The sequence below is a fragment of the Marmota monax genome, unplaced genomic scaffold (genome assembly GCF_021218885.2).
Source record: "Marmota monax isolate L192 unplaced genomic scaffold, Marmota_monax_Labrador192_F-V1.1 WCK01_AAM20220418_F8-fsc00005, whole genome shotgun sequence".
Classification (NCBI taxonomy): domain Eukaryota; kingdom Metazoa; phylum Chordata; class Mammalia; order Rodentia; family Sciuridae; genus Marmota; species Marmota monax.
Window position 1 is genome coordinate 10,862,805 of NW_026692254.1, and position 22,805 is coordinate 10,885,609.

At 41.4% G+C, this 22,805-nt stretch overlaps 2 protein-coding genes across 7 annotated transcripts in view; one reads left to right on the plus strand and one right to left on the minus strand.

The window, feature by feature from the left end:
- The window catches only part of Abhd12 (abhydrolase domain containing 12, lysophospholipase), an 86,076-nt gene extending 66,633 nt beyond the window's left edge, over positions 1-19,443 (minus strand). Inside the window, exon 1 of the mRNA XM_046435408.2 lies at positions 19,120-19,443. Coding sequence (XP_046291364.1) covers positions 19,120-19,307 — 188 coding nt within the window. The 5' untranslated portion in view covers positions 19,308-19,443. The remainder of the gene's footprint in view (positions 1-19,119) is intronic.
- A 204-nt stretch (positions 19,444-19,647) lies between these two features.
- The window catches only part of Gins1 (GINS complex subunit 1), a 31,357-nt gene continuing 28,199 nt past the window's right edge, over positions 19,648-22,805 (plus strand). For 3 of the 6 annotated variants that reach the window (XM_046435418.2, XM_046435439.2, XM_046435428.2), the window contains exon 1: positions 19,659-19,928. Coding sequence is in view for 1 of the 6 variants with exons in the window: in XM_046435430.2 (XP_046291386.1) it covers positions 19,917-19,928 (12 nt within the window). In the remaining 5 variants the exon portion in view is untranslated. Of the gene's footprint in view, positions 19,929-22,805 lie in introns of all 6 variants that reach the window. The other 3 variants (XM_046435463.2, XM_046435436.2, XM_046435430.2) reach the window with 3 other exon arrangements.

Consider the following 22,805-nt stretch of genomic DNA (forward strand, 5'->3'; position numbering starts at 1 on the left):
TTGATTGATTGTATGTCCTCCTCTGAGAAGTGTCTGTTCAGGTCCTTGGCCCATTTGTTGATTGGGTTATTTGTTTTCTTATTGTTTAATTTTTTGAGTTCATTGTATACTCTGGATATTAGGGCTCTATCTGAAGTGTGAGGAGTAAAGATTTGTTCCCAGGATGTAGGCTCCCTATTTACCTCTCTTATTGTTTCTTTTGCTGAGAAAAAACTTTTTAGTTTGAGTAAGTCCCATTTGTTGATTCTAGTTATTAATTCTTGTGCTATGGGTGTCCTATTGAGGAATTTGGAGCCCGACCCCACAGTATGTAGATCGTAGCCAACTTTTTCTTCTATCAGACGCCGTGTCTCTGATTTGATGTCAAGCTCCTTGATCCATTTTGAGTTAACTTTTGTGCATGGTGAGAGAAAGGGATTCAGTTTCATTTTGTTGCATATGGATTTCCAGTTTTCCCAGCACCATTTGTTGAAGATGCTATCCTTCCTTCATTGCATGCTTTTAGCCCCTTTATCAAATATAAGATAGTTGTAGTTTTGTGGATTGGTTTCTGTGTCCTCTATTCTGTACCATTGGTCCACCCACCTGTTTTGGTAACAGTACCATGCTGTTTTTGTTATTATTGCTCTGTAGTATAGTTTGAAGTCTGGTATCGCTATACCGCCTGATTCACACTTCCTGCTTAGCATTGTTTTTGCTATTCTGGGTCTTTTATTTTTCCATATGAATTTCATGATTGCTTTCTCTATTTCTACAAGAAATGCCGTTGGGATTTTGATTGGCATTGCATTAAACCTATAGAGAACTTTTGGTAATATCGCCATTTTGATGATGTTAGTTCTGCCTATCCATGAACAGGGTATATTTTTCCATCTTCTAAGATCTTCTTCTATTTCTCTCTTTAGGGTTCTGTAGTTTTCATTGTATAAGTCTTTCACCTCTTTTGTTAGGTTGATTCCCAAGTATTTTATTTTTTTTGAGGATATTGTGAATGGAGTGGTTGTCCTCATTTCCATTTCAGAGGATTTGTCGCTGATATACAGGAATGCCTTTGATTTATGCATGTTGATTTTATATCCTGCCACTTTGCTGAATTCATTTATTAGCTCTAATAGTTTCTTTGTGGACCCTTTTGGGTCTGCTAGGTATAGAATCATGTCATCTGCAAATAGTGATAATTTAAGTTCTTCTTTTCCTATTTTGATGCCTTTAATTTCTTTCGTCTGTCTAATTGCTCTGGCCAGCGTTTCGAGAACTATGTTGAACAGAAGTGGTGAGAGAGGGCATCCCTGTCTTGTTCCAAATTTTAGAGGGAATGCATTCAATTTTTCTCCATTCAGAATGATGCTAGCCTGAGGCTTAGCATAGATTGCTTTTACAATATTGAGGTATGTTCCTGTTATCCCTAGTTTTTCTAGAGTTTTGAACATAAAGGGATGCTGTACTTTGTCGAATGCTTTTTCCGCATCTATCGAGATGATCATATGGTTCTTATTTTTAAGTCTACTGATGTGGTGAATAACATTTATTGATTTCCGTATATTGAACCAGCCTTGCATCCCAGGGATGAATCCTACTTGATCATGGTGCACAATTTTTTTGATATGTTTTTGTATCCGATTCGCCAGAATTTTATTGAGGATTTTTGCATCTAGGTTCATTAGAGATATTGGTCTGTAGTTTTCTTTCTTTGAAGTGTCTTTGTCTGGTTTAGGAATCAGGGTGATGTTGGCCTCGTAGAATGAATTTGGAAGTTCTCCCTCTTTTTCTATTTCCTGAAGTAGCTTGAAAAGTATTGGTATTAGTTTCTCCTTAAAAGTTTTGTAAAACTCTGCTGTATACCCATCCGGTCCTGGGCTTTTCTTAGTTGGTAGTCTTTTGATGGTTTCTTCTATTTCCTCAATTGATATTGGTCTGTTTAGGTTGTCTATATCCTCCTGACTCAATCTGGGCAGATCATATGACTTAAGAAATTTATCGATGCCTTCACTATCTTCTAATTTATTGGAGTATAAGGATTCAAAATAATTTCTAATTATCTTCTGTATTTCTGAAGTGTCTGTTGTGATATTGCCTTTTTCATCCCATATGCTAGTAATTTGAGTTCTCTCTCTTCTTCTCTTCGTTAGCATGGCTAAGGGTCTGTCGATTTTATTTATTTTTTCAAAGAACCAACTTTTAGTTTTGTCAATTTTTTCAGTTGTTTCTTTTGTTTCGATTTCATTAATTTCAGCTCTGATTTTAATTATTTCTTGCCTTCTACTTCTTTTGCTGTTGTTTTGCTCTTCTTTTTCTAGGATTTTGAGATGAAGTATGAGATCATTTATTTGTTGGTTTTTTCTTTTTTTAAGGAATGAACTCCAAGCAATGAATTTTCCTCTTAGAACTGCTTTCAATGTGTCCCATAGATTCCGATATGTTGTGTCAGTGTTTTCATTAATCTCTACGAATTTTTTAATTTCCTCCTTGATGTCTTCTATAACCCATTGATCATTCAGTAACCTATTGTTCATTCTCCAAGTGATGCATGACTTTTCCTTCCTTCTTTTATCGTTGATTTTCAGTTTCATTCCATTATGATAAGATGCATGGTATTATCTCTACTCCTTTATATTGTCTAAGAGTTGCCCTGTGACATAATATATGATCTATTTTTGAGAAGAATCCATGTGCTGCTGAGAAAAAAGTTTAACTGCTTGATGTTGGGTGGTATATTCTATATATGTCAATTAAGTCTAGGTTATTAATAGTGTTATTGAGTTCTATAGTTTCCTTAATCAACTTTTGTTTGGAAGATCTGTCCAGCGGTGAGAGAGGTGTGTTGAAGTCTCCCATGATTATTGTATGGTGGTCTATTAGACTCTTGAACTTGAGAAGAGTTTGTTTGATGAACATAGCTGCACCACTGTTTGGGGCATATATACTTATGATTGTTATGTCTTGTTGGTGTATGGTTCCCTTAAGCAGTATGTAGTGTCCCTCTTTATCCCTTTTGATTAACTTGGGCTTGAAATCTATTTTATTTGATATGAGTATGGACACTCCTGCTTGTTTCCGAAGTCCATATGAGTGATATGATTTTTCCCACCCTTTCACCTTCAGCCTATGTATGTCTTTTCCTATCAGATGCGTCTCCTGTAGGCAGCATATTGTTGGGTCTTGTTTTGTGATCCATTCTACTAGCCTGTGTCTCTTAATTGGTGAGTTTAAGCCATTAACATTTAGGGTTATTATTGAGATATGGGTTGTTCTTCCAGCCATATTTGTTTATTTCTGTTACTAAACATGGTTTGTTTTCCTCTTTGATTATTTTCCCCCCTTTACTGTACTACCTCCCACTGTTGGTTTTCATTGTTATTTTCCATTTCCTCTTCCTGTAATGCTTTGCCGAGGATGTTTTGAAGGGATGGTTTTCTAGCTGCAAATTCTTTTAACTTTTGTTTATCGTGGAAGGTTTTAATTTCATCTTCCATCCTGAAGCTTAATTTCGCTGGATACACAATTCTTGGTTGGAACCCATTTTCTTTCAGTATTTGAAATATGTTATTCCAGGATTTTCTAGCTTTCAGAGTCTGTGTTGAAAGATCAGCTGTTATCCTGATTGGTTTACTCCTAAATGTAATCTGCTTCCTTTCTCTTGTAGCTTTAAAATTCTCTCCTTATTCTGTATGTTGGGCATCTTCATTATAATGTGTCTAGGTGTGGATCTCTTATGATTTTGCACATTCGGCGTCCTGTAGGCTTCTAGGATTTGGGATTCTATCTCATTCTTCAAGTCTGGGAAGTTTTCTCATATTATTTCATTGAATAGATTGCTCATTCCTTTGGTTTGGACCTCTATACCTTCCTGTATCCCAATGACTCTTAAGTTTGGTCTCTTTATGTTATCCCATATTTCTTGGATGTTCTGCTCATGGTTTCTTAACAGTCTTGCCGAGCTGTCTATGTTCTTTTCAAGTTGAAATACTTTGTCTTCATTGTCTGATGTTCTATCTTCTAAGTGTTCTACTCTGCTGGTAGTATTCTCAATTGAGTTTTTAAGTTGGTTTATTGCTTTCTGCATTTCTAGGATTTCTGTTTGTTTGTTTTTTATAACCTCTATCTCCCTGTATAGTTGATCTTTTGCTTCTTGGATTTGTTTATGTAATTCACTGTCGAAGTGATCTTTCATTGTCTGATTTTGCTGTCTAATGTCTTCCTTGAGACTCCAAATCATCTGAAGCATGTATATCCTGAATTCTTTATCTGACATTCCATCTGCTGCAGCTATTACCTCTTCTAAAGTTGAGTTGACCTGCATTGCTTGTGGTCCTTTCTTTCCTTGTCTTTTCATACTGCTCGCGTTTCTTTCTGCTTGGTGAAACTGTTGTGTTATTGAAATTTTCCCCCTATATATTTATATTGCTCTTGTATAGTTGCAAAGTCTCCCTTGCAGGGGCGGGCGGCGGCTGTGCTCCTCTTCCAATTGGGATGATCTGTCTACCACGCTGACGGGCCGCTGGGCCTGTTCTGCCGGTCGGTCGCAGGTCTGCCTACCTTGCAGGCGCGGGCGGTGGCTCTGCTCTGCCCTTACTCCAATTGGGGTGACGTGTCTACCACGGCGGCGGGTCGCTGGGCCTGTTCCGGGCGCGGGAGGTGGCTCTGCTCTGCCCCTACTCCAATTGGGGTGACGTGTCTACCATGCCGGCAGGCCGCTGGGCCTGATCCGCCGGTCAGTCGCAGGTCTGCCTACCTTGCAGACGTGTGCGGTGGCTCTGCTCTGCCCCTCCTCCAATTGGTGTGACGTGTCTACCACGCCCGCGGACTTTTGGGCCTGTTCTGCCGGTCGGTCGCAGGTCTGCCTACCTTGCGGGCGTGGATGGCGGCTCTGCTCTGCCCCTACTCCAATTGGGGTGACGTGACTACCACGCCGGTGGGTCACTGGGCCTGTTCCGGGCGTGGGCGGCGGCTCTGCTCTGCCCCTCTGGCTTGATGACAAAGTGAGAGAGACTCAGGTGTTTGTGACTCACTTTCTTTACCAGGAGACCAACTGTTTCTGTCGCCGCTGGTATCCATGAAGTTATCTCCTCCGCCGCTTTCTGATGACATCAGATCTCTGCCATGTTGGTATCCCATGCGAATGGCAGCATTTTGTTCCCTTTGCCAGGTGACCAAAGCCTGTTCTTATTTATGTATGTGTCTTTTTCCCCATCCAGATGCTTTTAATATTTTTTCCTCTATCACTGATTTTGAGCAATTTGATCACGGCATGTCTTTGTGAATAGCTGTCTTCACATTTCTTGGGAAGGAGATTCATTTAGTTTCTCAGTAGGGGGTATAGTTTTCAGCAAGATAGGAAAGTTTCTGGCCATAAGTTCTTCAAATATTTTTACTCTCCTTCCCCTTCTCTGGGGACTCAAACTACCCATATAATAGGCTGCTAAAACTTGTTCCACAGTTTAATGTCATTAAAATGGTGAGGAAAAAGTGTTTTGCTTTATCATTTTATTTCATTACATTCTCTCAGAAGTAACAAAAGATTAAAGCCAAGACTCATTCCCTAAGACTAATAGTTGAATTAAATTTGTCTTAATTTTCAGTTATAAATCTTAACAATCATATCCTAACACAGTCAGTCCTAGGAGCATTTTTACTCTTTGGAATTGAAAACATTAAGGCTTAATAAAGCATACAAAAGCAATCCATAAATGTCTCTTTGTTCCCAAAGAAGGCAAAAACCCATGAGGATTTTGTTGGCAGAGCTGATCAGCTGGTGCCTTACCTTAAGAAGGCCTTATTCTGCTAGCAGAAAGCATTTTCCCATTGCAGCAGAGCTTGTTTTCAAGGGCTTTTCATATGACTACACTTCTTATCTTGCTTTATTTTTCTTTATAGCAGTGGACCACCATGTTGAAATTTTAGTGTATATTTATGTGCATAATAATATAAGCATTGCGGGCTGGGGTTGTGGCTCAGCAGTAGAGTGCTTGCCTAACACGTGTAAAGCCCTGGGTTTGATCCTCAACACTACATAAAAATAAATAAATAAATAGAATAAAGGTATTGTGGGGGAAAAAAAAAGAAAGAATGTAAGCTCTGCAGATACTGAGACTATCCTATTTTGTGTGACATTTTATCCACACCCTCTAACCTTCAAAGAGGCTAAATGAAAGAAAAGAACATATTTGTTAAATAAATGACAGAACATGCAAGCAATACTCTCAAAATATGCCACACTGTTAATAGCAATTATCAAGGTGGAGTTTCAGTTCCTCCATCATCTTCCTCTGTCTCAAGTTTTTATAAAGATTTTTTTCTTACTTAGAAATCATATGAAAAGTAAACTGAAAGGAACACAATGAAAGAGAAGTAGCTCCTCAGAGGACACCTTTCACCATGGTGATGGCCGTCTCCTGGGTGTCCTCACACTTGGAGATCCCTTCCTATGTTTTGTACAACCTCCTTGAGTTTTCTCTTGAGGCCCTCGGCCTATATTAACAGGCTCCCAGTTGGCCTGCACTGGTGTAACAGTCTCCTTCTAGAGGAACCCTAAGCCAAATACCAAACATCCTGGAATGTAATCTTTTTTTTTTCCTTCCTGTAGGTTCTGACATGACATGCCCTATTAAAGTGTCCTATGCCCTCAAACTGTGGGAATTTCTTTTTTTCTATTTCTAGACAGCTTGGTTAGCCAGTAATGTCACTTTGCATTACATTCTGTCAATAAAATAAAAGGCTAAATGATGGGATAAATTAGCACATAAAAATGTCAGAGTAATTGCAGCAACTCAGGAGGCTGTGGCAGGAGGATCACAAGTTCTAGGCCAGCCTCAGCAACTTAGTGAGACCCTATCTCTCAAAAAACAAAAAACCATATATATATGTATATAGTTCAGTGATAGAGCACCCCTCCTGGGTCTAATCCACAGTGAGAGAGAGAGAGAGAGAGAGAGAGAGAGAGAGAAAACACGCATACACAAAAAAACAAAGGGGCGGGGAGGAGACTGACCATCTCCAGGTATCCTTGTATACTCTCTGCTAAAGGCACAATCAAGACATTTAGGTGGCCAGGCGTGGTGACACATGCCTATAATCCTAGTGGCTTGGGGGCCGAGGCAAGAGAATTTCAAGTTCAAAGTCAGCCTCAGCAAATTAGTGAGGCCCTAAGCAACTTAGTGAGACTTGTCTCTAAATTAAAAAAAAAAAATTAAAAAGGAATGGGGAGGTGACTCAGTGGTTAAACATCCCTGGGTTCAATCTCTAGTACCAAAACAAATAACAAACACAAAAACCATTTGGGTAGCCAGGAGTCATGGCATATACCTGCAATTCCAGTGGCTCAGGAGGTTGAGGTAGGAAGATTGCAAATTTGAGTCCAACCTCAGCAACTTAACAAGACCCTGTCTCAAAATAAAATGTTTAATAATAAGCTAGAAATGTGGCTCAGTGGTTAAGTGCCATGTTCAATCCTGGTACCAAAAAAAAAAAAAAAATTAGAATGCAAGAGCTGATGGTTGCCACCCATAAAGACTGATTAAGACAACCAACTTCCTAAGGAAGGGGACTATCTTCCTGCATCTTTATATTCCAGTGCCTGACACAGCATCTGCCAAAGTCTAGTAGTAAATAACATAATCCATGGGTACCTGACACTGATATAGTCACTTTCAGGCAGGACCAAGAATGGTATAATAACCAAGGATTAATAGATAAGGGCATATCTGTTGTACACATGATTAGGAGAAGAAAACTGAAAAAAAATCAAAGCTTTATCTCTTCTAGAGACCTGAGCTACTGTAAAAAACAAAAACAAAAACAAAAACAAAACAAAAAAACTGACTTCAACTCTCGTTTCTTACTTGCCCATAATAACAGTTCAGTCAGTATATCCAAATCTTGCATGAAGAATCTGGTAGTCAGATAAGAAGTGAAGACAATTTGAACTTTTTGTTGTAGTTTTTTACTGTAAAGCTTAGGGATACTTCTTTCAAGCTTCCAGAATAAACCCTAAATTCCAATACTCATTAAGTTGTTTCTATTCCTTCACTTCCTGTTTTTCTTTTTTAAAATATTTCTTAGTTGTTCATGGATCTTTATTTGTATCTATTTTTTTATCTGTTTACATGCGGTGCTGAGAATTGAACCCAATGCCTCACATGTCTCAGGCAAGCGCTTTACCACTGAACTACAACCCCAGCCCTCTGCATTCATCTTGACAAACACTGTGGGAGAGGGGTAATTATCAAGGGAGTAGCTAGTGAGCTCCCAGTGAGCTACTAGCCAGACATGGTGGCGCACATCTGTAATCCCAGCAGCACCAGGAGGCTGAGGTAGGAAGACTGCAAGTTCAAAGCCAGCCTTAGTAACTTAGTGAGACACTAAGCAACTTAGCAAGACCCTTTCTCAAAATAAAACGTAAAAAGGGCTGGGGATGTAGGTCAGTGGTTAAGCACCTCTGGGTTCAGTCCCTGCTACCAAAGAAGAAAAAAAAAAAGCGAGTTCCCTCTGGCACATGTACTCTTGCTCCAGCCCTATGTCCTGTGCTCTCACCATGTGATAACTATGACTTCCACTATATTATAATGCAACATGAAAGCCCTCATCAAAGGCAGCCCCTTGATCTTGGACTTTCCACCCTCCAAAACAAGGAGCCAAATATTCTATTGTTTATAATTTAGCTAGTCAGTGGTACAGCAGTGAAAACAGACTAATAGAGGAAATTGGTATTGAGAAGTGGGCTGTTGCTTACAAATACCTGAAAATGTGGAAGCAGTTTTGGAACTGGGTAATGGGTAGAAATTGCAAGACTGGTGGAGCAAGCTAGAAAAAGCCCGCACTGCCATAAATGGAACATTAAGAGTGATTCTGATGAAGGCTCAGAAGAAAGCTGTAAGCAAAATCAGGAATTTGCAGAGATTTTACTTAAGTGCTTGTGATCAGAATGTTGGTAGAAATACGAAAAGTAAAGGGCACTCTGTTGAAATCTCAGACAGAAACAGGATATTGGAAACTAGAGTAAAGACCACTCTTGTTATAAAGTGGCAAAAAGACCTTATGTCTGTACCCTAGAACTTTATGAAAGAGCCTCTGGGGGTATGACTTCCTCTACCTAGATTTCTTTTCTTTTTTCCTCTCTCTTTCTCTCTCTCTCTTTTTTTTTTCTACCTAGATTTCAAAGGATGCTGCAGACAGCCTGGGTGCCCAGGCAGAGCCTTGTCATGGGGGCAAAGCTACCACAGAGTCCCTACTAGGGTAATGCCTGATGAAGGCTGCAGGCAGAGGTAGGGCCACCCCCAAGATCCCAGAACTATAGAGCTATCAGTGTGCCAGCATGAGACTCTAATTCCTGAGAGTTGCTGAGACCAAAAAAGTTGTAGGGGCAGGGCTGTCTGAGGCTTTGAAGGCCTGATCCCCACACCACTGTGCCCAGGATGCAAGATACTAAGTCAAAAATCATTCTCTAGCTTTAGGACTTAATCCAGCCAGGTACAGTGGCACACATTTGTAATCCCAAAAGCCCAAGAGTCTGAGGGAGGAGGATCATAAATTGGAGGCCAGCCTGGTCAATTTAGTGAGACCCTGTTTCAAAATAAAACATAAAAAGGGTTGGGGATGTAGCCTAGTGGTAGAGTACCCCTGGGTTCAATACCTAGTCTGGGAAGAGGGAGTGGACACTTAATGCTGTTTTCCTGTTGAGCTTTGGACTGCCTTACTCATTTCTTTTTGGTGCTCTCTCCCTTTTGGAATGAGAATATCTATCCTGTGCCCCACCACTGCATTTCAGAAGTACATTCCTTATTTTGATTTCACAGGTACATAGCTAGAGGAAATTTGCCTCAGGATGAATTGTGTTTCAGTGTCATCCATAATGATTCCAATGAGACTCTGAACTTTGGACTGTGTAGTTAATGTTGTATTGAGTTAAGACTTTTGGGACTACTGGAATAAAATGCTATTGTTTAAATGTCCCCTCCAAAATTCATACTGAGAAAAAAAATTTTTTAAGAAGACAAGTCTCATTATGTTGCCCAGGCTGGCCCCAAACTCCTGGACACAAGTGATCCTACTGCCTCAGCCTCCTGAACCGGTAGAACTTGAGGTATGATACAACACCTGGCTCGTGGAAATTTAAGCCACTGGGATGGTATTGGGAGGTGAGATGACTAAGAGGTATTAAGGTCATGAATCTCCACCCTCCTGAATATGCATTAATGATGCTACAATTGGGAGTGATTTACATATTATGGGAGTGACTTTGTTATACAAGCAAACTCTCTCCTTTGGTTGTTCTCTTGCTCCTTCTCACCCTTTTCTTAAGTGTTCCTTTGCTATGTGATGCCTTCCTCCATGTTATGATTCAGTATGAAGGTCTTCATCAGATGTAGTGCCTCGATCTTGGATTTCCCGGCCTCTCAGAACCATGAGCCATATAAATTTTGATTATTTTTAATTTACCCAGTCTGTGGTATTCTGTTATAGCATCAGCCAATGTACAAAGATAGTTCCCTTCTCAGTACATGGCAACTCTATTTTTCTCATTGTTCAGAAAAAAATCCTGTGAATATGACTCTTGTCTCTTTCACACTCATCCATTTAATCCATTAGCAAATCCTATTGGCATCTCCTTTAAAACATTCAGAATTCCACATTTCTTCTTACCCTTATGGCTAATAATCTGGCCCAAGCCCTCACAGTATCTTACCTGGATGACAAGAGCCCCAGCTGGTCTTCCACATCCCTGCCCCCAGTCTGTTCTTATTACAGACTCAGAGTGACATGATAATACATACAACCTATCATGTTATTCTTCTGCTCTAAAGCAGTCAGGGGCTTCCATTCAAATGTCCCCTTGTTAGGAAGGCCTCTTTCTCACCCAAACCATACACCCCACCATGGTGCCCAGTCTAAAGATGTTCCTCTACTGGCTCTATTTTTCTCCTTCATGCCTAGAGCACCTGATGTGTCATCTCTCTCTTCATTTGTCACCTGTCTCCCTTACTGGAATGTAAAGTCCATGAGAACATGGACTGGGGTCACTACTATGGCCTCAGCAGTCACAGGTATTCAAACTATGTTAAATGAGTGACTGAAAAAAGTGCTAGATGATCAAAGACTACAGTTAAAAATGCTCCAGTGTTAATAGTTATGATGATGGATCATGATGAATCGTATATGCATGACTATGAGAAGCCAGACTAATAACCTGGGGAATAAAAAGGAAGCAGTAAATTCTTCCTGATATGTGCTAATGACTTTATCACTTCCCTCAGCATGTAATGTCAGTAGTAATAATGGGATAGAAGATGCTACTGACTGAGGGCTCGCTGCTGGTGGAAACTTTCCACACACCTAGACCTCACCACAATCCTGCATCAAAGACATTCTTTTCCCCACATCACAGATGAAGAGACAAATCAGAAAGTTAAGCAAATGACAGACTCTGAAAACACTCCCTCAAGACCCAGTTTGCCATGCAAGCTTCCTCTTAAACATGGAATCATACTACAATGGGAACCAAACCCAAATGAGAGATCCTTCTAAGAATGGGACATTTTATTTTAGTCCAGGCTTTCTAGCTATCATTCCTTTCTGTGTTGGTCGGCTCTTCTAAACTACACTCCAGACACTGGCCCTCAGTTTAGGAGAAGGCAAATGACTCATTCCCTCTCCATACTGAAAAAGCCCACTGGCAAAGCACAAACTCACTGAAACTTAATTTCTGTGGTACCACCTCTGGGTGAAAAGCATTGACTTAATCTGTTTTCTTTCATGGTTGGATTTCAATAAACATTCTTTCTGAAGACTTCATTTTGAGAGGAAAAGTGTTCTATTGTAAGGAAGAGCAAAAATGTGGGATGGGGTCCCATCTTTATCAGCCTACACCTGACAAAGTGATCATCTTCCATGCCTCTTTTCAGTCTGCCCAAAGGTATCTCCCATAATATGCCTGTCTGCAAAAGTTACCACAAAAGGGAGACACTCCCTTGGAAAGGGAGGATGTGTGTTGGCTGAAAGCAACTTTGAACCAAGCACAGATATAGGACGCAAAGCCCTAATAAAACCAGAACCCAGTTCTAAGGTTCCAGGCCTCTGTCTGGACTGTGGCTGTGAAAAGGTATATCAAGTTGGAAAGTGGCAGACCCACCTGTTAAAGTCTTGTTAGAGTCTTATCCTAGACTGTATTCTAGGTAGAGAAGAAAGAAAAAGAGGGATAAAGCAGACTTTAGCTATAACAGCTTGGTGAACACTTGCTCTCATCTCCTCACTCTGTGAAGCAAGGGTGAAGAGACACCACATAGGAATGCTTGGAGGGTGAGCTGACTATCACACCTCAGGAAAAGGAGATAGGCATTAATCTCAGCCACCTGCCTTTCAGCATTATGGTGAAGCATTAGCAGCTTCAGATGAAATCCCTTCTTTGGGTCAAGGAAGAACTAAGGTGATGACTGTTCTTTGGTATTACACAGGAGGGTGCTCTAGCATCTCCCATGCAATTCATTGATCTCCATCTATCTGGCCGATCTGGCCTGCCCTACAGTTTGAAAGAGGAAGGGTGAAGACCAGCTGATTGAGATACACAGATCTTGTGTGTCTTATGATTTTAGTTCAGGGTCCAAATGGGACAACTTGTACCTTAAATGCACCTTCCCAAGAATTCCAGAGCTACAAAAATGAGAAGAAAATGAGAAGCCCATAAAGTTCTTCTTTGCCCAGCACCTTCTCACAGACAATTTGCAAAGTAAAACTAGTATCTAGAGCTAGGAGTATACAGGTATGTGGTTATTATGCTTTGGATCTTAAATGTCCCCCCAAAGCCATGTTTTGAAGGCTTAGCCCTCAGGTAAGAGCATTATTGAGAGGTAATGAAACTTTTTTGGTAGTGGTGGGGAGGTACCAGGGACTGAAACCACATTTGTTTTAACATTGATTATATCACCAGCCCTTTTTATTTTGAGACAGGGTCTTGCTATAGTTGATCAGGCTGGCTTCAAACTTGTGATCCTCCTACCTCAGCATCCCAAATAACTGGGAAATAGGCTTGTACCACTGCATGTGGCTAGGTGGTAGAAACTTTAAGAGGTGGGACCTAGTGAAAGGAAGTTAGGTGAGGGAGGGGTATGGGGTAGTTGGTAGGGGAGAAGAGGGTTCCCTTGAAGGGGATATTGGGACCTTGGACCCTTACCTTCTACTGCTTTGTCTCTTAGCCACCAAGAGGTAAACAGATCTCCTCTGCCATGTGCTCCTATCATAGGACCAAAGTGATGGAGTCAAGTGACCTTGGACTAAATCCTCTGAAACAATGAGCCAAAATAAATCTTTCCTCTTTTTTAAAATTGATTTTTCTCAGGTACTTCATCACAGCAAATCTGACATAATGCAGTAATAAAGCACGGGCTTAAGACAAGGTCCTGGGCTTAATTCTAAATCCAAACCAAATAAAATAAAACAATTTAAAAAACCCTAATATCTAGTTCATCTTCTCAAGGGATACAGAGTTGATGTATGACTTCGATATATATTTACTTTTAAAAATTACCTTTTAAGCCAGGTGCAGTGGTGCTGTTCCAGCAACTCATAAGGCTGAGGCAAGAGGATCACAAGTTCGAGGCCAGCCTCAGCAACTTAGAAAAGCCCTGAGCAACTTAGTGAAACCCTGTCTTTAAAAAAAAAAAAAAAAAATGGTTGGGATGTAGCTCAGAGGTAAATCACCTCTGGGGTAAATTACCCTTCAGCTCAGAAATTTTAAAAAACAAAACAAAACCAAAAACTTTGGCTTCCAAAGTCGTTCTAATTTGAATTAACTAAAAATGTTAAAATTATGGTGACCAACACACACAAACACAATTAAAACAAAACTCTACAAAACCAAAAAAACATCTACTCTTTTCCGGAAAGACTAGAAGACCTGGCTGCCTAGGGACACATTCCAGGTAGTATCAGGACCAGGTGTGGAGGCTGCTGCCCCCTGCAGATGGAACATGTTCTGTACTTCTGGGCAGCCCTCAGCATTACCTGGCCCTCCCAGAAATAATAAAGGAGATAGATATATTATACACACACACACACACACACACACATATACACATATATATGTATATATACACATACACAGTCACACACATACACATATATTTCAAACTCTAGTGTTTATGTGTTAGATATATCATTAGTCAGCCTAATCAAGAAAAAAATAAGGGCAAGAAAGCCTAAGTACATAAATGGGACCAAAACCAGGGAAATAAGTCCCAGATAAAGAGGAAAAAAGCTGGGGCTGCAGCTGTAACTCAGTGGTAAAGTGCTTGCCTTGCATATGTGAGGCACTGGGTTCAATCCTCAGTACCACATAAAAATAAATAAAGATACTGTGTGTTCATCTACAACTAAATAAGTATTTTTAAAAAAAAAAAAAAAAGAAAAAAAGCTGATTAAAAGCTGATTAAGTTCATGATTTTCTTTATTTTTTTTCTTTGGTACCAGGAACTAAACTCAGGGTGCTTTACCAGTAAGCCACATCTCTAGCCCTTTTTTTTTTTTTTGAGACAGGGTCTCACTAAGCTGCTCAGAGCCTTGCTAAGTTACTGAGGCTAGCTTTGAACTTGCGATTCTCCTGCCTCAGCCTCCTGAGCCCCTGGGATTAGAGGCGTGCATCACCACACCTGGTAAGTCGATGATTTTCTATGAATACACAAACCACCAAAACTAAACCCAGAAAGAGATAACAAATCTGAACAGACCAATGGTCTCAAAGAAACTGTATAGTTATAAAAGTGCTATATTCTAAAAAAGCACCAGGTTTAGGTAGTTTTATAGGGGAATTTATCAAATTTAAAAAAACAAACAGATAATTTCAAAAGAATTTTAAACTGACTAAAGCAGAGAAAGTACAGCCTCCATACACACACACACACACACACACACACACACGACAGAAACCAGGGGCACTCTACTACTGAGCTACTACATCTCCAACCATTTTAATTTTTTATTTTGAGACAAGGTCTTGCTAACCTTCCAGTTCAAGACAGGGCCTTAAACTTGCAATCCTTCTGCCTCAGTCTTCTAGTGGCTGTTTTTTTTTTTTTTTAAGGGATGCAGTCTTATTATATTGCTCAGACTGGGATCCCTCCTGGGATTAAATGATCCTCCTGCCCAGTCTTCTGAGTGGCTAGGACTACAGGTGCATGCCATAAACCCAGCCAAAGAACATTTTTAATATTAAAAGATATAGAAAACACATTGATAAAGATAACACTAAAAAAGAAAATTATAGAGGGTTGGAGATGTAGCTCAGTGGTAGAGCACTCACATGGCATATGGGAGGCCCTGAGTTGGATCCCTAGTATTGCAAAAGAAAAAAGAAAATTATGCACTACTTTCACAAATAATGATGTAACATTTCTAAATAAAATGTTAATAAATGGACTCTGGCTACACAATAAGGGTTCATCCCAGGAATGCAATAATAATTCAATAACATAAAATCTATTGTTACAATAACATATTAACAAGTAAAGGGAAAAATTACTATGATCATAACACAGATGTTAAAATTTTAAAAATTCAACCACTATTAATGATTTTAAAATGTTATTAGCAACATACTTTTTAGTAAAAATCAGCACACTTAATGACAAAACTAAAAGCAATCTCATTAAAGATGAGAAATTAGGGCTGGGGAAGGTGGCTCATTCTTGTATTTGCCTAGCATGTTTGAAGCTCTATGTTCAGTCCCCAGCACATGGGGTGCGGGGGAAGAGTAGGTTGGATATAGTGGTGCATGCCTGGAATCCCAGCAACTCAGGAGGCTGAGGCAGGAGGATCACGAAGCTCCAGGCCAGCCTTAGCAACTTAGCAACACCCTCTCCCAAAGTAAAATAAACTAGGACTGGGGATATAGATCAGTAGTAAACCGCCATACTAACTCCCACCCCCAGTCCCCAAAAGGTGAGGAACTAGTTAAAAGTACCCAGTATCGTCTCCATTATTTAACTTTGTTCTGGAAATACACTGCAATCAGAAAAGAGAAACAAGTGGCATAAATATTGGAAAACAAGGGACAAAATTATTTGTAGCTGAGGTGATAGTACTCCTGGAAAATCCAACAAGAGTAAAAACTATTAGAAACAATAAAATTAAGTTGCTAGTTATAAAATTAATAAATAGAACAACTAAGAATATGCAATACAATAAAGGATCCTATTTTCAGTAACAACAAAAAAGATGAACTAGGATAAAGAATGTATAGAATTTTCAAGTAAAGATATTTCTCTTTTTTTTATATCGGTGATTGAACTCAGGGGCACTTTTACCACTGAGCTACAATTCTTTTATTATTTTTTATTTGGAGATAGGATCTTACTAAGTTGCCTAAACTGGCTTGGAAATTTCGATCCTCCTGCCTCAACCGCCAGAGTTGCTAGGATTATACGCTTGTGCCCCCATACCCAGCTCAGACAGACATTTCTGAGACAATTTGGGAAGTGGTTTGTGGTCCGGATATTTGATAATATTGATATCGGATAAAAATTTAGTTTAATGGATAGGATAATAGCATTGGGGTTATATATATTTCAAAAAGTCCTTATTTGTTAAGTATTTTACAAAGAAAATAATTTGTTTCAAAATATTACAGTCCCCCAACCTACAAGAAAATAGAAAGGAGGGATAAATGATTCAAGTTTGGCTAAACATTGAAAACTGTTCAAACCATTGGATCACTATATTGTCTACTTTCATATATTTGAAAATCTTGTAGCGATCTTGAATCTAGACACAGTACTGTGTTCCTGTAATCCCGGCAGCTCTGGAGGCTCAGGTAGGAGGATTGGTAGGTAGTAGCCTCATCAACTTAGTGAGGCCTTAAGCAACTTACAAAGACCCTGTCTCCAAAAAAGAAAAAAAAAGGGGGGGGGGGGCTGGGGATGTGGCTTAATGGTTAATCAGCTCTAGGCTCAATCACCAGTATCAAAAATAAAATGTTCATAATAAAGAATTAAAAGAAATGTGCAGGAGGACCATAAAAGACAACTAATTGCAAAGGCATATAACAGGCTTACATACACATAAAATGCCACCTAGAAGTACTAGAAATTAACACCAAAATCAGATATAATTTTCTTCTATCAGACAAAGGTCAAAATATGGCATAATACACGGTATAGGAGGCGGAGGCAACTTACATTGACGGTCAGAGTACAGATTAATACAACTTCTGTGGAGGGTTAACCTAGCTTTACCTTTTGAAGTTATAAACACACACCCCTGGCCTAGAAATTCCACTTCTTGGAATTTATTCCCCAGATATTCATTCATTCAACAAGTATTTTCTGCCATCTACTATGTGCCAGGCACTAGAGATACACAAGTGAAGAAAACAACCTGCTCTCTTGTGTTCCATTCTTGTGGGATGGGAGGCACAGGTAAAGCAAGTCAACAAGTATGCATGCAATTATAATGCCATGTAAGTGATAAGGTAAATAGGGATGGGCTAGTCTGGGAAGGTCTCTCTGGGCGGGAGTCAAGCACCAGAATGTCTAGGACAGGCAACAGGAAAAAAAGCCAAGGGGTAACACAAATTCGACCTTTCTTCTGTGTTGTGCATTTTATTTCCCTAACAGCCTTTTGATTATCTAAAGGATATGGACACTATTGAATGTTTCTCTTTGTCCCCTGATACAAAACTGAAAATTAATCAGATTCTTTTAGTATAGTACATCTCACAAGGAAGGTGTCGGGGCAGCATTGTTTCCCAACATTATTGTGCATAACAATTCGATCTTTTACAAGCAAAGACTTTCCAACTTACTTAAGTTTTGTGCTGTCTACTTAATAAAATGTATTAAAGTAAAAACTCTTGATAACAGTTAAACCTTTCCAAAAAGAACAGATTAGTTTCACAAAAAATACTCACACGTGAAACCAAACCTATCAGTCCCTGCCCTTCTGGCAGGACTGAGAATCATTGACTTACGGGCCTCTAGTTTAATTTCATGTTCTTTCTAAGTACTAAAGTTGAAGTTCTCATTTTCTTTAGGGGCTATTTGAATAAATATTTTATGCTTCAGGTTCAATTAAAGGCATTCCAACTGCTTCCAAAAGAAACACCTGAGAACATCACATACCAACTTCAATCAAACATCATCATGAAATACCAACGCTTCAAAATTGCCATGAATTATATGTTCCACAAACAGTCAAATCATTAAGAAAAGAGCAAAGAGGGAAAGAAATATGTCCCTGTGAAATAAGCTCCCATCTCAATTCCGAAATCAGCTTTATATAACCGCATTCTTCTTCGCAAAGGGAGAAAACACATGCACACACCTCAAATGACTTCGGGACTCTACAATAATTCTCAGTGGGACCAACTCCTTTATACAGATTTCAAAGGTAAGCAGCCACCAGCACAACGAACGATCGGTTTTCCTCCAACAACTGAGAATGTGGTGTATCCTTCCTTTCCCTTGAACCCCACAGGCCATTTAACCTTTCCCCAAAGGCTCAGCAGTTCTGAGCAGCAAATGCCACTTCCAATAACAGTTACCCGAGAAGTACTGAAGTGAGAGACCAGAGTACCACCAGGGTTGCACACAGGCGCCGGCTACTGCGCTCGGTTTGGGGGGTCAATGCAAACCAAGTATGAGGGGACCCCGGAGCTCTGAGGGTCTGACGCCAGCCTCTCCACGTCCCACCGCCTACGTGCCGCGCGTCCGGGGGCCTCCCCACCTCTTACGCTACTCTCGTGCTAGGTCACGACTTCCGTGCCGCTCCAAACCCGTAGCCTAGGGGTCCGCAGTGGCTCTCCTGGAAAAGTGTAGGGGTGCAAAGATGCGTTCGAAGTGCTGGGTGGGTAAGTGGGAGGCGCGGAGCGCCAGAGAGGATACTTGAGTTGAAGGGACGTAAGGTGCTCCCGAGGGAAGGTGCCTGGGGAAAGGATGGGGGTTGGGAGCTCCTTGCAGGCCAAGTAAGGGGAAGAGGTCTGAAGAAGGGTCAAAGAGGACACCGGGAGAATGGGGGGTGAGGTGGGAAATCCTTATGCAGGCAGCTAATGTGAGGGGGGCGGCGATTCGGGGAGACCTGTGGGCCGCACCTGCACGGCAGGTGAGGGGAACCCTCCCCACTACCAGTGCATCGCCTCACCTGCCCAGCGTCCGCTTCATGCCCGAGTCGGCTGCACAACGGGGCTCCGGCCCCTTGCCGGCCAGGCGCAGGTTCTGCTTCAGGCGGCAGTCGGCGTCCAGCGCCGCGGTGGCCGAGCCGGAGGAGGATGAACCCGAGGCGGCGCAGCGCTCATGCTCCAAGGTGACGGGCTCGGTCCGTTTCCTCATCCCTTGGCCGACAAGGCCGGCCGCCCACGGCGCCCGCTGGCCTCGCCCGCCCGCCTGCGCCGCCCTCGCCGCAGCCGCCGCAGCTCACAGCCTTCACCGCCGGGAGCCCGCCCGCTGCCCCTCACATCTCAGCCCCAGGCCGCAGCGCCAGCTGAGGACCAGCGCTGGGGGCCGGTCGGCCTCACAGGCCAATCAGCGCCAGAATCCTGCTCGCTCTGCTCCCCCCCCCCCCCCGCCCTGTCAACTCCACCCGGGTCCCTCGGGGAGCGCGCCCAGCATCCCCAGCGCCGACCCGCAGCCATCTTGGAGTAGGGCGGTAGAAGCTGCCTCCTCGCGTCATTGTCAGGGCAGCGCAAGGTTGTTAGGTTTTGCAGCGCAGAGGACTGGGTCCGGCATGGGGCTAGGGGACTACCTTCTGGGCATTCTTGTAACCCGCAGACAATCCAGTGGTGCCTCAGTTCAGTGGTCCGAACGGCGAAAACACTGGGAGGACGCCGGCCAGAAAGTGGCCACCCTGCGAGCCTGAGCTGCTGCCCAAAGTTGTCTCCCTCCCGTTCCAACCCAGGGCCTCTGGCTCCTAACCCTGGATTACTGCTCATTTAGGTTTATATGAACAAAAAGGTAACATCACAATTCCGTTTTAATGATTAGTTGCTATTTTTCCAGAAGGACTCTTTTTTTGACGGGGGGGGGGGATGCTGGGGATGAACCAAGGCACATTACCACTAAACCACATCCCCAGCCAGTTTTATTTATTTATTTATTAGTTATTTTATATTTATGTGGTGCTGAGGATCGAACCCAGTGCCTGACGCATGCTAGGTAAGCGCTGTATCTCTGACCCACAACCCCAGCCCCTCCAGCCCGTTTTATTTTCATTATTTATTTTGATTCATGGTCTCTGTCAATTAGTTAGGGCCTAAGCTAAATTGCTGAGTCTGGCCTCAAACCTGTGATCCTCTCTCCTCAGCCTTCCTAGTCACTGGGATTACAGGCACCGTGCAGGACTTTGGCTTTTAAAAGATGCCTTCAGGGAGTTAATTTTTCATTTGAAAAAGTGTGTGTGTGTGTGTGTGTGTGTGTGTATATATATATATATATATATATATATATATATATATATATATAACCTTGGGATCCAATATATGAAACAGTGAACTGCTTAAACAGTTTACTCTTTAGTGATTTTGTTATTTTGGTACTAGGGATTGAACCTTGGGTGCTTAACCACTGAACCACATCCCAGCCCTTTTTATTTTTTTATTTTGAGACAGGGTCTTGCTCAGTGGCTAAGGCTGGCTTTGAACCCTAGATCCTCCTGTTTCAGCCTCATGAGCCACTGGGATTACAGTCATCGCCACCATGCCTGGCAACAGTTTACTCTTTGAAAACAGATTTTGGATTTTTAAAAGCATTTACCCCTTTGAGGAAATCCATTTCAAAGATGACTTTGCACTTGTGAAACCCAATTAAGTATTAATTCAACCCATTCTAAATAGAGCAAAGGAAATAAAGGGCAGTTTAGCTCACAGATTTAGTTTTACAGCTTTGACTTTCTATAGTTTCTTTAGAAGCTGAGGCAGGAGGATCACAAATTCTAGACCAGTCTTAGCAATTTAATGAGACTTTGTTTCAAAAAAGGCTGGGCATGTTGTTCAGTGGAAAAGCATCCCCTGGGTATAATTGCCAATTTAAAACACTGTGGAATTTAAAAGGTGAATTCTTTGAAGTGAAATAACAGTACTGGGGATTTGGGGATTCAGAAGTTAAAGTGTAGAAAAATTATTTTATCTGTCACAAAATCCCCCCACCCCTTTTTTTTGGGTACCAGGGATTGAACCCAGAGGTGCTTAACCAGTGAGCCACATCTATAGCCCTTTTTTATATTTTATTTAGAGACAGGGTCTCACTGAGTTGTTTAGGATCTCACTATGTTGAACTCATAATCCTCTTGCCTCAGTCTTCCGCTGGGATTGCAGGTGTGTGCCCACCTTGCCTTGGCACAAAATCCTTTTTAATAAGGGGATGGGGGGGCAAGAAAGACAGGGAGAGCTGGAGAGAAGAAAAAAGAAATATAAGTTGGTATTAAATCTTTCTCACTGGCCCTGGGTTTCCCCATATAGTTATCTCCTGGTTTTGAGACATTAAATATGGCCCCCTCCTTTCCTTGAATCCAGGCTTCTTTATCCAGAGATCTATTCATCTCTGATATCTGACAGGCACCCAGACTACTGTGTTCAAAACAACTCCCAGCTCTTCTTCCACTCTAACTTCATAAGCTTCCCCTCCTGGGAAATGGCAACTCTGTTTTTGTGCTGCCTTGGGCTAAAACTCTGGGGTCACCTTTGATTTCTTTCTTCTGGCATCAAACTTTGTCAGCCAGCTCCCCTTTCAGAATCTACTCAGGTTCCAACACTTCTCATCACCTCTACCATCTCCACCCTGGGCTAAGACATCATGTGTCACTTGGATTATTTTAATAGCAGGGGTGGTCTCCCTCCTGCCTCTACCTTTGCTTCATTTCTGTCTACTGAACTCAGCTGCCACATAGGATTTTTATTTTTCCTATGCCGCATGTAATTCTGTCACTCATTTGTTAAAATCACCTTGATGGTTCCCCAACTCATTCAAAATAAAACTGAAAGCTTATGAAAGGACATACAGGGTCCTTCCTCAATCACTGCCTTCCTCCTGGTCCTTACATGCCACAGTCACCCTTGCTCAGAACCTTTGCACTTTAATACCTGCTACCTGCAATTCCCTGTCGTCCAGTTGCCCACACCTACAGGGCGTGCTCCCTCCCCCTTCACATCTGTGTATTCACTGAACACTTTTAACTTAAAACCCTCAGACTCACCTTCACTGTGTTCACCTTTCTTGACTTATTTATTTATTTATTATGAGGATTGAACCCAGTGCCTCGCATGTGCTAGGCAAGCGCTCTACCTCTGAGCCACAATCCCAGGCCCTCTTGACTTATTCTTGTTAGTGCTGGTCACCAATATATTTGTCAATGTGTCTGTATCTCTTTTTTTTCCCCACACTGCAATGTAAAATCTGAGAAAAGACCTATTTACTGCTGTATTTTCAATGCCCAGACCAATGTCTGGCTCATAGTAGGCACTTTGTAAATATTTCCTGAGGGAGAGACTGTATTCTCACAACTCCTCAGCAATGCCACTAGGGTCCCCATTTTACAAGTAAGGAAGTGAGTCTCAAGTTCATTAAGGGACTCTGCCTTCTGCCTGAAATTGAAAAGATATATGGCTGAGGATTATGGATGCTTGTCTTTGGGTCAAAATCCCACAGCATGGTCCATGATAGAAGTATGTACTTGGTTTAAAAAAGTTATCCTTTAGTGTTTAGAAGAAATGGAAGGATAAGGTCCAGAAACTGTTTTTTTTTTTTTTTTTTTTTTTTAATGGGCCATTTCCCTTTATCAGATAATGTGTACTTTATCTACTTTGCAAAAGAGCAACATTATTTCTAGGGTTAGCC